Here is a 14,849-nt window from a genome sequence, read left to right on the forward strand (position 1 = left end):
CCATCAAGGAACTGGGGTCATGTCTCTGGAATTACCTTAAGACTGAGCTTTGGAAATTGGACATCTTTGAAAAAAGTTTAAAATATCTCTATTTAAGTAAGCCTTCCTGAGACAAGCTGCTCACTTTCTATAAAGAACTGGGGTTCCTGTTTCTCAAGTTCAAGATATCTTCTACACCAGCTCCTCAGGTTGTGAATTGTTACTTTTTGATCCTTTCCAACTTTTCACCTGTAGGAAAGTGTCCCATTTGGAGATGAACACCCCCACTTTTTGCTCACTGGTACTGAGGTTTTTCGACTGAGGTGCAATGGGTTCCTGCTAAACAGGTCCCCAATGCTCTTTCCCTAAAATGAGGTAAAATATCCAAATTGTGTACACTTAGCAAACACTCTAGTACCACTGAATGTCCCTAGTAAATTGTACCCCTGGTATCTAGGGCCTAAGTACTAGAGAGGGTCCCCTAAGGGCTGCAAGCATGTATTGTGCCACCCTAGAGGCCTCTCTAAAAACTGCAAACAGCCTGCCATTGCAGACTGTGTGTCATTGTGCAAGCCATGAAAGAAAACATGACATGGCACACTCACTGTGTGCCATGCCCCAATCACTGCAGCTAAGTATATGTAGGTCACCCCTGCTCCAGGCCATACAGCCGTAAGGCAGGGTGCATTATATTTGATATGAGGACATAGCTGCATGAGCAGATATGCCACTGTGATGTGTAGCTTGGTTATTAGATATTGCAAGTGAACAGGTAATCCATCTTGAGTTATGTACTGGACACTCATCATCACAAGTTACCCAGATACATAATGGCTTCACTGAAACCTATGATGTTTGATATCGAACACCTTGTCTTAATAAATCCAGACTGACTTGGGTTTATTGTGGCATGCACACAGTGGGTAACTTAGAGGTGCCCCCTGAAACCTACCAGACTCTTAGTGTGCTGGCTGACTGGTATCGACCAGCCTGCTACCACAGATGAGTTTCTGACCCCCTGGAGATGAGAGGTCATGCTCTCAAGAGACCAGAAACCATGCCTGCTGTGGAAGAAGGTGTTCTCACCTACTCCAGCAGGATGGCTAGTGAATTTGCATTCCAAGACCAGCAACTTCAAAGTCCCTGCTGCCTTTGATATGCCACCCCAGCTTCTTCCAGGCTTGGGAGTTGCCACCCCTTCCCCCGCCGTGAGGCTCATTTGGCAGCAGGACAGGCAGGAGATTAGCTATGCAAGTACGCATTTTGCACTACCATGCTAGTCAGATCCCTAAAGTGGGCATCCTGAGGTGCTCCACAAAGGAAGGGTTCCACCATCTTGTTCTTGGTGGAATAAGCAATTCTGGGACAGGGTTATAGCAACTCTCCACAGGCAGTGGTCATATAAGGGGTGTAGTCACCCCAGGAGTAAGTAGCCCATTGGCTACTACCCTACACTCCACTAAACACCCCTAAATTAAGTATATGGGTGTCCCTCTTTCACAAGAAGAGCAGATTTGCCTGACAAAAGAAGGACCAAGAAAAGCAGAAGAAGTGAATAATGCAGACTGCTAGTGGACTTTGGTGCAAAACCCTGCCTGCCTACCTGCTCCTGTCCTGATAATCACGACAACCTGACTCGTCCTGCAGCTGTGCATCCTCAAAAAGCCTCAGAGGGCCTCCAGCACTTTAACAAGCCGTCAGTATCTCCCGTGAAGTGAAGGGCCCACTTCTCTGCACCCAACAGGCACTAACCATAATGTCTGGCTCACTGTTCTGCTGACCAACGGGTCCTGCAGCAGCCACCTAGAAAGAGGTCACCATACTCCACAAGGTCAGATCGGTCTTCCCACCAAGTGAGAAGAGGCCAGGACCCACCAGAGCCATTCTGCATCGATACCTGGGGCAGCAACCAACTCTTGTTTGTAGGCCAATCCAGACTCCAACACCGAAACCAAAGACCAGCCATCGTGGACATCAGCAATGCAGGAGACAACACCCAGAATGGTCCAGGTGCCCTGTTTTGTTCCCTTCTTGCAGGTCCACCCAAGAACTGTGGGGCACCTTGACGCAGGAGCACTCAATGACCAAAACCAGTTGCACCCGAGCTCCATGACCTCGGCCCATGGCAGCTGATGGAGTTCCCCTACTCCCAAGACTGCCACCTACTGACCCCCCCATTGGGAGCTCCCAGACTTGTTCCCAAGTCCCCCTCTGCAGCCTTTTCCCAGGTGGCCTCCCCTATATGCCAACCGTGCAGTCCGCAAGGCAAGTGAACAGCACCACTTCACCCGGATTCCGAAGGGCAGATAAAAACTGTACTACTAATGTTTTTAGTGACCTTGCCCTTTAGTACTCTACAATCTACAGGGGTCCCCCAAAGACCAGACTGCAGTAAAAGTACTTTCAATAATTTACTGCATAAAAGCACGAGTAAAATTGTTACATACTTGCAAAAATCGGATACACTGCAACAGTACGTACCTTCTTTGAAGTTATTCTGGGGTTGAAACATTATTTAAAAGTAACTATATTATTCTAACCATTGGTTTTGAGTTTCTTCTTGAGTGTGTCTTATTTATTGACTGTGTGTGTTCAACAAATGCTTAGCACTACCCTCTGATAAGCCTAAAATGCTCACCCACACTACCACATAAGAGAGCATGTGGGATTTTTTTGTTAACCCCTGTAAACCAATAAGGGTTGCCTGAACTATCTTCATAGTGTCCCTTTACATTGGTACACTACATAGATAGCCAGTTTCCTACATCACCTAACGGAAGAGTTTATTTTTGGGCCCTGCTTTCATTTCCTGCTCCAAAGTAACGATAAAGGGGGATGGCGAGTAACTATGAAACACTAAAATAAATATAGAAAGTCAGAATGAATAATTAAGAATCAATTAGTACATGGCTGCTCTTTGTATGTGGATTGCACGTATTCATGAGAGTACTATTGCTAAATTGCAAATTCTCTGTGCTTTGAGAGGCACGTTCCCTAAGTGCCAATACCACCTCGACATGAATCTTCTGTCCAAATTCCAAACCACCAGCAGCTCTGCCGTTTTCACTTTCCTTCCTGAATGGAAGCATGTGGGCGTGAGATAAAACTACTACTTCCTGCTGCCAACTCTTGGTGTGCTGTGCTACTGTACCTGGATGGAAAAGCTCCTTCTAAGAAGATTCACTCTATTGTAAGACTTTAAAGATATGTTTTATTGGGCAGGGACAGCAGAGAGACAGTACTCATTAGTAGTGTTCTTCTTTGCTGTATACTTATGTGCTGGAGAGAGAGGACTTATTTGTACAGTGATTAATCAGCTTCTTTGTGCTTCACACTTCACCAGGTCTGTGCATTTTACCTTGCATTGCACGCTTTATACAATACATAGAACTTGACTTTTCATCGATAAGCAGAGATGCATGTTTTGAATATGTTATAAAATATCCGAATGAACAATGGAAAGCAGAATATAGTCAAATGACCATATGTTTTCTGGGCAATACTACAAATGTACTAGTGTAGACAATAAAGGATCGTTCCGTAACCCTTCAAGCATTTCAGTAAGCATACACTGAAGCCACTTACATGGAATATTCTTGTGGGGCACAGATTCAGATAAACAAGATGTCCGATTAGATTCAGATTTCATCCCAAAAACAAACAAAAAGCTGCAACAATTTGCAAAAAGGGATGCCTACAATGGCGCTCTTGATGAAGCCTTGGCTAATGGCAACAATAAATCAGTAAGAAACCTGATCATTTTCAAAAGTGTTAACAGAGCATACATAACAGATTGATTGTTACCCAAATCAATGGAACTCATTTCATCTTTCTTAGGAGAAGGAAAGGCTGAGAATACACACCAGGATTAGAACCAGTGGAAATTGTAATAAACACAAATGCCTGCACTGGCTGCATCAGTGCACTGAGCTATCGAACCCAGAAAAGAAATATGTTTAACAGGACAGTCCCTGCAGATTCATCATACCACAGCTCTTACACAGCACACAATTCAGCATGAAACCAGATTTAAAACACTTTGAAAGTTGACAGATGAGAACTGACACACAAGGAGACAGTTTGATTAAAAAGGAAAGCTGTGATTGGAAATTTGGCAGCTAGAAATAGATTTTGTAAAATGAGTCGACAATCTGAGCCAAGACAGGACAGGCATTCCATTATACCCCACAAGCATAGCAACTTACAACACAAGAAATGTAGTGTATAAGCGTATTACATCTATGCACTATTTATGTAGGCATGTAACTTTCCAAAACACTCTCTATTAGGTTTATAAACCTTCAGAATTGAACAGCTGACCATTTTTCTGCAGTATTTGGAAGGATTATGAAGGGGCTTGATAATATTGTCTAAAGTTTAAAAAAATAGCTTGAGAGTGATAGACGGCTCCTAAGACTCCCCAAGCATGATAAACATCTCATCAGTAGGTTTGTTAAATGGAAGAATGTGTTGCACCCATCTGTAGTAACCGGGGCGTATTACACACAAAATTCTATGCTCCCACTCACAAATTCTGGTAAAAGTACATTCTACCATTCTGCAGGCAATGCAGTCTTCGAAATACATAAATATTTATTGGAATCAGTCACTGTAAATAAAGAAACACCCTGGGTGTGTCTCCCAGTTAGAATTAATATACTTTACATAGACACTGTTTGCACAGAAGGTAAATATAAATTAAACAAAGTTTGGTTCCCATTGAAAACGGCAAACAAATTGATAACTACTTTGTGTGTGTGTGTGAGTCAGAGAGTGACATTGAATTGCTATTTGGCCCACATCTAAATATACATGGGATGCGTTATTAGACACTAAAAATCATATTATCCAACAAGCCAAAATCACCAAAAATTAAACTGTACATTGCTGCACATTTTCCAAAAAACATATTTAATAATTCCCCTCTGAGCTTGAAAAGAAAATTGTAAAATGTATTCCAGATATTTTGAAACAATTAATTTTCTTTTTTGAGTGTTACTGAAGTGCAGTTATAAGTACGAGAAGTAGCGGAGAGCTATGTCAAGTGATCACAGTGAGAGCTGCAATGGAGCGCCATCATCCTCAGACATTTAAAGGCATATACGCAGAGTACATGTCTTTGGACAGGAGAAGAGTAAAGGGAGAGGCATTAGGGAATAACGGTGGAAAGGCAACAAAGAAGGTAGTAGAATTGAGGCTGGTGGAAACTTGTGGACAGCCTTGTGAGGCTGTAAATATTTTTTACATTTTTGGCTGTGATTTACTGCAAAGTAGGCAATGCCTAAAGAATAGAGTTTTAAGTTCTCATTTGTACACTTTAGTTTTTAAACTATTGAGTGTTATAACAATACCAATGTCAATTGCAAGTATGTTCAGTTTACAAAACCTGGTAGTGCACAAACTAGTCTAAAAGCTTTGAGAAGTAGCTTAATTTTACCATTTGTAAAGACCAACTAGAATGTTCTGGTCTAGCAATCAGAACAGCATTCTAAAACCAGTGTCAGAAGATCACAAATATTTAAGGCTCAACTTCAGAAAGAAAGACAAACGGCATGTGTGGGAATAAAATTACAGACCTGGTGGCTTGGAGAGCTGTGGCCCGCAGATCTGCCAAGACATGAAGGTAATAGGCACTGAGGAAGACTCTACGCTGAAGCAGGAGGAAAAAAAGGCAAATTCCATCCCAGATGATTCCTGCCTCCTCTATCGGCAGCATGCAGTCCTTATCCTTGTCCAGATCCTTTGCTGGAACAGAGCAGCAAACACCAGATGAAGCTTTCAGATCAACAACATTTTTTTTTACCAAAACATGTTTAGTGGTTAGAAGTAACAATTGCTAATTATGTATTAATGCATTTATTTACTAGCATCATTTATACTTGAAATGCATGTTGAAAAAGGCCTTGGTTGCCAGGTGTGAAACACAAATTTGTCAATGTAAATAAATAAATTCACTGTCCTTACCTCCGGACATGTTTACCTGAAATAGCAAAGTGATTTAGAACCCTATCAGAGAGCTGCAAAAAAAAAATCTGAATTCTGTCAGTGACAAAGTGCCATCTCCATTCCAAGTAAGAAGAACAGAATAAGTGGATGATGAAAAGTAGGCATAGGTCACATGTAAGTGGAAGGTTATGATGGATGCTGGATTTTAGGGCAGCATCATTAGATAGTAAATCAAAAAACAATCCCTAAACTGAAACTTAAATAATTCAAGGAAGTAACAAAATTGTATGTACATATGACAACTATTTCTCCTGGTAAAAATCCTTTCTCTTCTCCAAACGCATTATTTACTAGAACTTAAAAAAAGGCTGAGAATGTGTTTTTGCTCTGAGCTAATTCTCACGTGGAACACTAAAAATGACCAACTGTCAATTAATGGCTACTACCATTATAAGAAGTATCCCTCTGGTTACTCAAAAAGTATTTTGAACCAGCGGTGTCCAGTTTAACTCCTGAGTTAAGGCATTGCTTCGAGATCTTGGGAGTCTGCACTGCTAAAATGTGTGCCTGAAAAGTCTTTGTTCAGCACACATTGAGTAATGTTCTCCCTATTTTCCTTACTTTTGAATGCTGCTGAAAACATGTGCTTTTAGACAGTTGCCAATATTTGCTGGTTAGAATCATCCCTTAAATTCCTTTCCACTCATGCCACAACACAAGAGATAGTGAGGCTGTCCATGCTGAATGATGTAGGCAAGATGGCAATGGTGGTGGTGTCAGAACACCAGTTATTCTGGTATGTCAGCTTCCAGCAACACCACTGGCCAGAACATCTTTACCTAAACCTTGGTAAAACCAGTGTCACTGACCCTGGCCTTAACTGGTTAAACTCCTTCTTACACCTTTTGCTTCAGAAGACAGAAAGCAGAAATGTGGTATCTACAGGGGTCAATTCTTTCAAACTTTCTATTCAACCTGTGCATGTGGTCCCTCGCCAAATTACTCCATCAAGCTTTAGCCCAGTTGTAAATTTATGTAGAAGACACCTTGCTCATACTTGGCCTATATAAAATCGCGTATGCACACAGAGCTTCACTTAGGATCCTCAGGCTTAGACCAAGTACCTGGCTATTACTCAGTGGCAGATGTCCACCAGTTTTAGCAAAGATATCCCAATCAAATGGAATACAGTCTTAACACCACAAATGGTTCAGAGTGGAATAACCTTGGCTTGCCTCAAGCTATGTGTCTAATGTCTTAACCTGTTGTGGCAGTTTTTAACCTTGGCATCTATGTTGACTCTAATCTAGCTATGTTCAACCAGGTAGCTATAGGTGCTAACACCTGCATTGCACCGCTGAGAATTCTTAAAAGAATAGTTACTTTCTTTGAAAGAAGCATATGCTTTTCTGTGATAAATGTTCAAATTCAGTCACGGTTTGACTATGACAATTCCGCTAGTGCAGAATACTGCTGTCCAGCTGGTCACCAGGCTCTCAAGATGTGAGCATATCTCACTGTATATTTCACCAGCAGCAGGGCTTGTTACAAAGTTATGATATCAAGCTATGCACCAAAAGGTGACAATCTCTGGCTTTTAAATTTGAGTGGTATAGTATAAATCGTTCACTAAGCTCTACCAAAAATTCTCTTTATGTGACTAAAGCAAAATCTATAATCCATGGTGTTAGGTTCTTCTCTTCTACTGAAAAGAACCAGAATGTGAGTAAATGTAGGCATGAAACCAACCCCAAAAGTACTCAACTGGCTCCTAATTATATAAAGATCTAATTTAAAACCATTCGAATCGTGCATAAGGCCGGCTTAGGCAAAGGACAAGCACATAAAGTTATCCGTCTACTAGCACTTGTTTCAAAAATAGATCTTCAAGAGAAACAAGGCCAGAAGAATAATCTCAAGCAACCTAAACCAGTTCAATCGGTCTGAGCTAAACTATCTTTATACAGACCTGTAACGAGCTGGATTTTAACTCCGTGACCTTTATTTTGTCTCAGTATGTGCTCTGCTGCACAACTGAGTGATCTGAAGTGACTAATGGCAACATGTGGACCAGCACAAAATTCTCTAATAAATATAGGCCTCCGTGGTGTTAGAATATTGGGTTTCCCCAGTGGGAGGCTCTTGAAACATTTTGTTTTTCAGAACCCTTTGGCACTGTTGAGCTCATGTACCATGACAACATCAAACACATGGAACCTGGGCACCATGGTGCCATTTTAGTTTCATAATGGCAAAAAAATGGGATGAGATGACATCTCATTTTGGGGAGGGGAAAATTACAAATGTTTTATAGAGGAAACCCATGCTCGAGAAGCTAACTTAAAAGTGTATGACTGATTGCGCCTGCTTTGTGCTCCCTCAGGGCACTTTGTTGTTACAGAAGGGGCCGCAAAAGAGTTTGTGGCACCTTCTCTAACAGAGATAGCACTGGTGCACAGATAGTACAAGCGCTATCATTAGAGGGCATTCCCTCATCAAATGAGGAAAGATCTGTGCCTCTGCACCAGCGCTGTATTACCTTGAATGGATGCAGAGGCAAACATGCCTTTAGAAGGTGCACTTTGAGTGGGCCACAAAAATGTGGTGCACTTTTAGTGCGCCTTCTAAAGGCAGTCCTAAAGGGATGAAAAGGGGTCCAATGGACCCCCCAGTCATCACCATGAAGGTGGGTGCAGTGACTCAGTGCACCCACCTGCAAGGGGTTTACTAATCCCTCCGAAAAGTGCAGGTGGGTAGCTTCCTGGACAGAGAATCAGAGCAGTTTTTGAACAGCTACTCCATATTCTCTTGAATGCAATGCCGTGGGGGCAGTGCAAGTTAAAGGCCGCCCTGAAGGCAGCGTATTACTAATAGGGCGCCCTTTCCATGTTTGCACCCGGCGCACCTGCTTTAAGGTGCATTGTGGCGCAAACATGGAAAAGTGTGTCCTGTTCCTAATACGGGCTCAGAGGCTCCTGCATAGAGTAATATGCTGTTAGAGTAACTCATTAAGCAGTACATCGTTTTTTTTAGAAATGGTGTCTATAGAGGCCTCAATTCAACTTCTTTTCACACAGGCCTTTCAAAGTATCAGATGATGCATATGAAGGAAACTAGGCTTCTTTGCAGATGTCCCCCGACTTTTAGCCCAATTTAGAACTACTAGATGCTGTTTTTCAACTCTGACTAGCAGGCCCCGGTGCACTGCCAGACGCCAGTGACAATGCTCTTTCCCCTAAAACAAATAAAGTCTAAATGTAACCCAAGTGGCATGGACTTTAGCACTTCTGTAAGTCCCTAGTGAATGATACCCCTGGTACCTAGGGCACAGTTACTAAAGACGGTCCCAAACAGGCTGCAGCATATCTCATGCCACCCTAAGGGACCCACAACCAAATTACACACAGGCTGCCATCTCAGGCTGCCTGATATGGTGCAAACCATATTTGAGAACATGACATAGCATATTCCTGTGTGCCATGCCAAAGACACTGTATGGGCTATATGCAAGTCATAACTACAGCAGGCCTTTGAGCCCTAAGGCAGGGTGCATTGTAGCGCATGTGAGGATATATCTGCATGAGCATATATGCCCCTGTAATGTCTAGTACCATTGCTAGACATTACAAGGGAGCAGAGAAGCCATCTTAAGGTATGTACTGGGCACTGGTCAAAACGAATTACCCAGTTACATAATGGCTTCACCGAAACCTATGGTGTTGGGTATCAAACGCCTCATTTTAACAAACCCATACTGATGCCAGCATTGGATTATTATGACAGGCACCAAGAGGGCACCTTAGAGGTGCCCCCTGGACCTCTACTAGTGCTGCAGTGTGCCGGCTGACTGGTATCGACCGGCCTGCCACCACAGATGGGTTTTTGACCTCCTGGAGGTGAGAGCCTGTGCTCAGAGGTCAGAAACAATGTCAGCTCTGGCAGGAGGTGTTATCACCTCCTCCAGCATGATGGCTAGTAAGAAAATTTGTTACTTACCTGTAACTTTAGTTCACCAGTATTAGAATCTTTCATAGATTCACATGCTTCAATCATTCCCAGTTGTCGAGATGGGAGCCCCAGTACCTTTAATCAAGTAGTATTAACATAGGCGTAAACCTAAAGGCCCTTGGCACTCTATCAGTCATTTCAAGAAAAAGGACCAAACTTCACGACCCACCAATCAGATGACACCACTGTCTAGAACAGTGGTTCCCAACCTGTGGTCTGTGGACCCCTGGGGGTCCGCAAAGCCTCCTCAGGGGGTCCATGAATGCTTTGAAAATTAACATTAACAGATTAATAGACTGTATATAAATAAAGTGGCTAAATGTACAACTGAAAAATTTAAAAAGTAGGTGAATTGCTAGAAATGTAAAATTAAATTAGTATGCTCAGATTGATTTGTGGGAGCAGTGCAGGTGCCTGAAACAGGATATAGCATGGACAATGTGTGTCTTCAGTTGAATTTAGAAAATGCTCCAACATTCCTATAAAATTTTTAAAATATATATATTCTATTTGTTTACAAATTAAATAAAATAGGTATCAATTGTGTATGTTTTTGATGGAATGCGTGTTTCTGTATTTTGTGTGTATTGTTTTGCGGTTCAAATCATCAACAATGTGTAGGTCTGGGTCCCCAGCTTCCAATAATGATTCAGTAGGGGTCCCTAGATTCCAATAATGTTTAAGTGGGGGTCCCCGGGTTCCAGTAATGATAAAGTGGGGGTTCAGAGAAACATTGGGAAGCACTGCTCTAGAACCTTCCTGAGAGGTGTGCATATTGGGTATAAAAGAGAAAAGAGAGGTGAAGGTGAGCTTCTCCGGGGAGGCGGGCGAGTCGCATGTGAATTTATGAAAGATTCCAATACTGGAGAGCTAAAGTTACAGGTAAGTAACTCATTTTCTTACTCCAGTATTGGAACTTTCATAGATTCACATACTTGAATCAGAGTAGTAAGCAGTATTGATGCACATTGTATTACACATCTGTCTGTTCAATACATACATTAATCACATGTTTAAATAAAGATATACATAATATAAAATTCTAAACATTATAGTCTAAACTTTAATGAGAATTTACCATTTATTTCAAACGGCATTTCTAGTAATGTGCATACCTGAAATTAGGATGGTGGGATGAAAGATATAGCTCACCTTCACTGGAAAAGATTCCTGAGGACTGCTTGGCCAACTGCTACCTCTCCTTAAGATAATGCATCCAAGCAGTAATGTCTGGTAAAAGTATGACAGCTCCTTCAACTTACTGCCCTACAAATATCTTGGAGCAGTACACCTGTAAACAGTGCTGCTGATGAGGAAACTGCCCGCGAAGAATGTGCATGGACAGAGGTTTGCAGTTGCTTGTCTGCTGCCTGTTGGCAAAATCAGATTGCTGACGAAATCCATCTAGCGATGCTCTGTTTAGAGAGCGGCTGACCCCTCTGGGTGCACTGAAAGCCACAAATAGTTAGCTGGTTTTACTAAATACTTTGGTCCTGCCCAGATAGAATTGAATGCATCTTTTAATGTCTAAAGAGTGTAAGGCCTTCTCCGCTGGAGTTGAATAATTTGGAAAGAATGTCCTGAAAACTAAGGGCTCATTTAAATAAAAGTCCAGGGGACTTTTGGAATGAAACGTAGGTTTGTCCACAAGATTATTCTATTTTATTTAATCTGTAAAAAGGGATCATGTATGGATAGTGCTTGTATCTCACCGACACGTCTGGCTGATGTTGGAGCAACAAGGAGAGGCACTTTCCAGGAAAGGAATTTCGTAGCTCTATCAATTGGTTCAAATGGCTGCTTCATGAGTTGCGCAAGAACAATATTTAAATTCTAGGAGGGAGGAGGAGGGCTGAAGGGTGGAAAAACTCTGAAAATCCCTTTTAGAAATCGCGTAATCAATGTAGAGGATCATAAAGGGAGGTGGAGAGTCTGACCATCTATAAAACGCTATCGCCGCCAGGTGAACCTTTATGGAGGAACGGGCAAGACCTGAGTGAGCTAAGTGCAGCAAAAAAGGCAATATTTGTTTCAGTGATGAGGAAAGAGGATCAACTTGCTGTTGTTGGCACCGCACACAAAATCTCTTCCTCTTACATGAATAAGTCTTGTTGGTGCTAATTGCTCTGGCGTTGGACAATATATCTCTGCACTCCTCCAGAATATTTAGGTGTGCAAACTCAAGGTGCTCAGGAGCCATGCTGATAACTGCATTGATTGAGGATTCGGATGTAAGACTTGTCTGTTCATTGTAAGTAGATGCGGAGATATTCTCAGTGGGATGCGAGGCTTCACTGACAGGAGAATCTCGGTGAACCAATGCTGGCAAGGCCAATATGGGGCTATTAATATTATCGTGCAAGGTTCTCTCTTCATTTTTATTAGGACTTTCGGGATCAAGTGAATGGGTGGAAAAGTGTAGGCAAAAATTCCTGACCATGCTTTGGAAAACGCATTCCCCCATGAGACTGCCTAGCACGATGTGACGTAGAAAATCTGAGGACCTGGAGCTTCTCTCAGGAAGGTCCTAGAGGGTGGTGTTGCCTGATTGGTGGGTCCTGAAGTTTGGTCCTTTTTAAAAAAAATGACTTTGATAGAGTGGTAAACTGAGAGGCCTAAGGGCCTTTGGGTTTAACCCTATGTTAATACTACTTAATTAAAGGTATGATTCAAGCATGTGAATCTATGAAAGTTCTAATACTGGAGTAAATCTGCATACCCAGGCCAGGGTCTTCAAGTCCCTGCTATCTTTGATATGTGACCCGGCTTTCCTCAGACCTGGGAGAGGCAACCACCTGACCTGAGGCCCTTTGGCATCAGGACAGGTGGGCAGTTAGATAGTCAGAAGGCGCTTTACACTGTCAGGCTAGTCACACGCCAAGGGCGGGCTACCTGAAGTGAACACGAAAAGAATTGCACCATCTTGTGTGTGGTGAGGGACAGGATTACTGTAGGAACCTGGGTTCTGGTTAAAGTACCTCCCACTTTTTGCCTGTTTTTTGATGGAACTTTGACTGAAGTGCACTGGGATCCTGCTAACCAGGTCCCCACTGCCAGTGTTCCTTCCCCAAAACAAGACACCTGATCGCCTGATCCCCAAGTGGGCAGGCCCTTTTTGCACCTCTGTAAGGCCCTAGTAAATGGTACTCCTGGTGCCTAGGACTTGGGTACTGAAGAGGGCCTCTGAGTGCCACTCTACAGGACCCAGCACCAACCTCATGCAGACTGCCATTGCAGGCTACATGACAAGGTGCTCCCTATAAGTGAAAACACAATATGGCACGCAGCCCAGTGCCTTGTCCCCTAAATATTGCATTTAATATTTGTAAGTCACCCCTGCAGCAGGCCTTACACCCCTAAGGCAGGGTGCATGTTACATATGTAGGTATTTATGCAAGAGCAGATATGTCCCTACTATGTCTTTGTCCATTCTTAAAGATAGTAAGTGAACAGGGAGGCCATTTTGAGTACATGTGCTGGACACTGGTCAATATGAGTTCCCCAGCTACATGATGGCTTCGCTGAAAATAGGGATGTTTGGTATCAACATCTCATATTAATAAACCTTCACTGATTCTTAGAGGTGCCACCTAAATGCCTACCAACTGCTGGTGAGCTAACTGACTAATTCTAACCAGTCTGCTGCCAACAGACGAGAATCTGACTCCCTGAAGGTCAGAGACCAAGCCTGCTCTGGGAGAGGAGTTTACACACCCCTCCCAACAGGAGGGACCTGAAAATCTACATCCCAGTGCAGAAAGTTTCAAAGAAGCCTACCGCCTCTGGTATGCTTCCTCACAGGGAGATGCTGACCTCCCTGCCCCAGGGCCCATCTGCCACCTGGACAGGTGCGAAACTTTGCTATGCAGGAGGTGTGTTATATTTCCAGGATGGACACACTCCAAAGGTGATCAGCATGAAATGAATACAGCCTCAGGAATTCTACCATCTTGTGTGTGGTGGATTTAGGATTTCTGGAACAGGGTGATGCTCACTCCCCAAAGGAAGTGGTAATCTAGGGGGTGTAGTGACCAAGGGTAAGTAGCCCATTGCGTACTACCTTTTACTCCCCTTAAGGCTCCCTAAATTGAGTATTTAGGGGACCCCCTGATACCAGGACCTCAGATCTTCACTGGGCACAAAATAAGGAATGGACAAGATGAACCAGTTACTTACTTTTGGTAACATCTTGTCTAGTAGAGACATATTCTAGTTGCAGACTCCTCACCTAAGAAATTCCCCCAGGTGTCAGTCTGGATCCGGAGATTTTTTTATGAGCAGTACTTCTGCCTGCCATCAGGTGGTGTCGGTCGGCCCCGTGCCCACTGCTGGCATCATGCGTGAAGGACATGATGTTGCAGGTCTTCTATAGGTGCCACCCCAATGTGCTGACGTCAGTTTCTTTTCACGACTTTCAACCCCAAAAGCGCAGAGCCATGAAGAACACTGACGCGTCACAACTAGGGCCCTGAACGGGAAGTCCCTGTCCCTAGAAATCAGTTTTCAGAGTGGGGAGGATGGGTAGGTCGGTAAGGAATCTGCAACTAGAATGTCTCTACCAGATAAGGCGTTACTGAAGGTAAGTAACTTGTTCATCTGATAGAGACTTCTAGTTGCAGATTCCATAACCATAGAATAGATACCTAAACAATACCAGCCCCAGAGGTGGGTCTGCAAACCAAGATCATACTAGGAAGTCCCGCAAGACCAAAAGGGCAAAGTACCCATTCCTTCTGACCTGATTGATGAGTCAGTAGTGTTTGGTGAACATGTGCAGGAATACCAACGTTGCTGCCTGACAAATGTCAGGAACTTGAACTTGGTATGCTAAAGCAGTGGTTGCAGCTGTCGCTCTGGTAGAATGAGCGTGCCAACACTCCACAGTTTGCTATTTTAGCCAATGCATAGCACATTTT

General features: G+C 43.1%; 1 protein-coding gene across 4 annotated transcripts in view; it reads right to left on the reverse strand.

Moving 5' to 3' along the window:
• Positions 1-14,849, reverse strand: part of PIEZO1 (piezo type mechanosensitive ion channel component 1 (Er blood group)) — a 742,509-nt gene that overhangs the window by 195,491 nt on the left and 532,169 nt on the right. For all 4 annotated transcript variants that reach the window (XM_069215849.1, XM_069215848.1, XM_069215845.1 and 1 more), the window contains one exon: positions 5,556-5,724. In XM_069215849.1, coding sequence (XP_069071950.1) covers positions 5,556-5,724 — 169 coding nt within the window. The remainder of the gene's footprint in view (positions 1-5,555; positions 5,725-14,849) is intronic.

Source organism: Pleurodeles waltl, chromosome 12 (genome assembly GCF_031143425.1).
Source record: "Pleurodeles waltl isolate 20211129_DDA chromosome 12, aPleWal1.hap1.20221129, whole genome shotgun sequence".
Taxonomy (NCBI): domain Eukaryota; kingdom Metazoa; phylum Chordata; class Amphibia; order Caudata; family Salamandridae; genus Pleurodeles; species Pleurodeles waltl.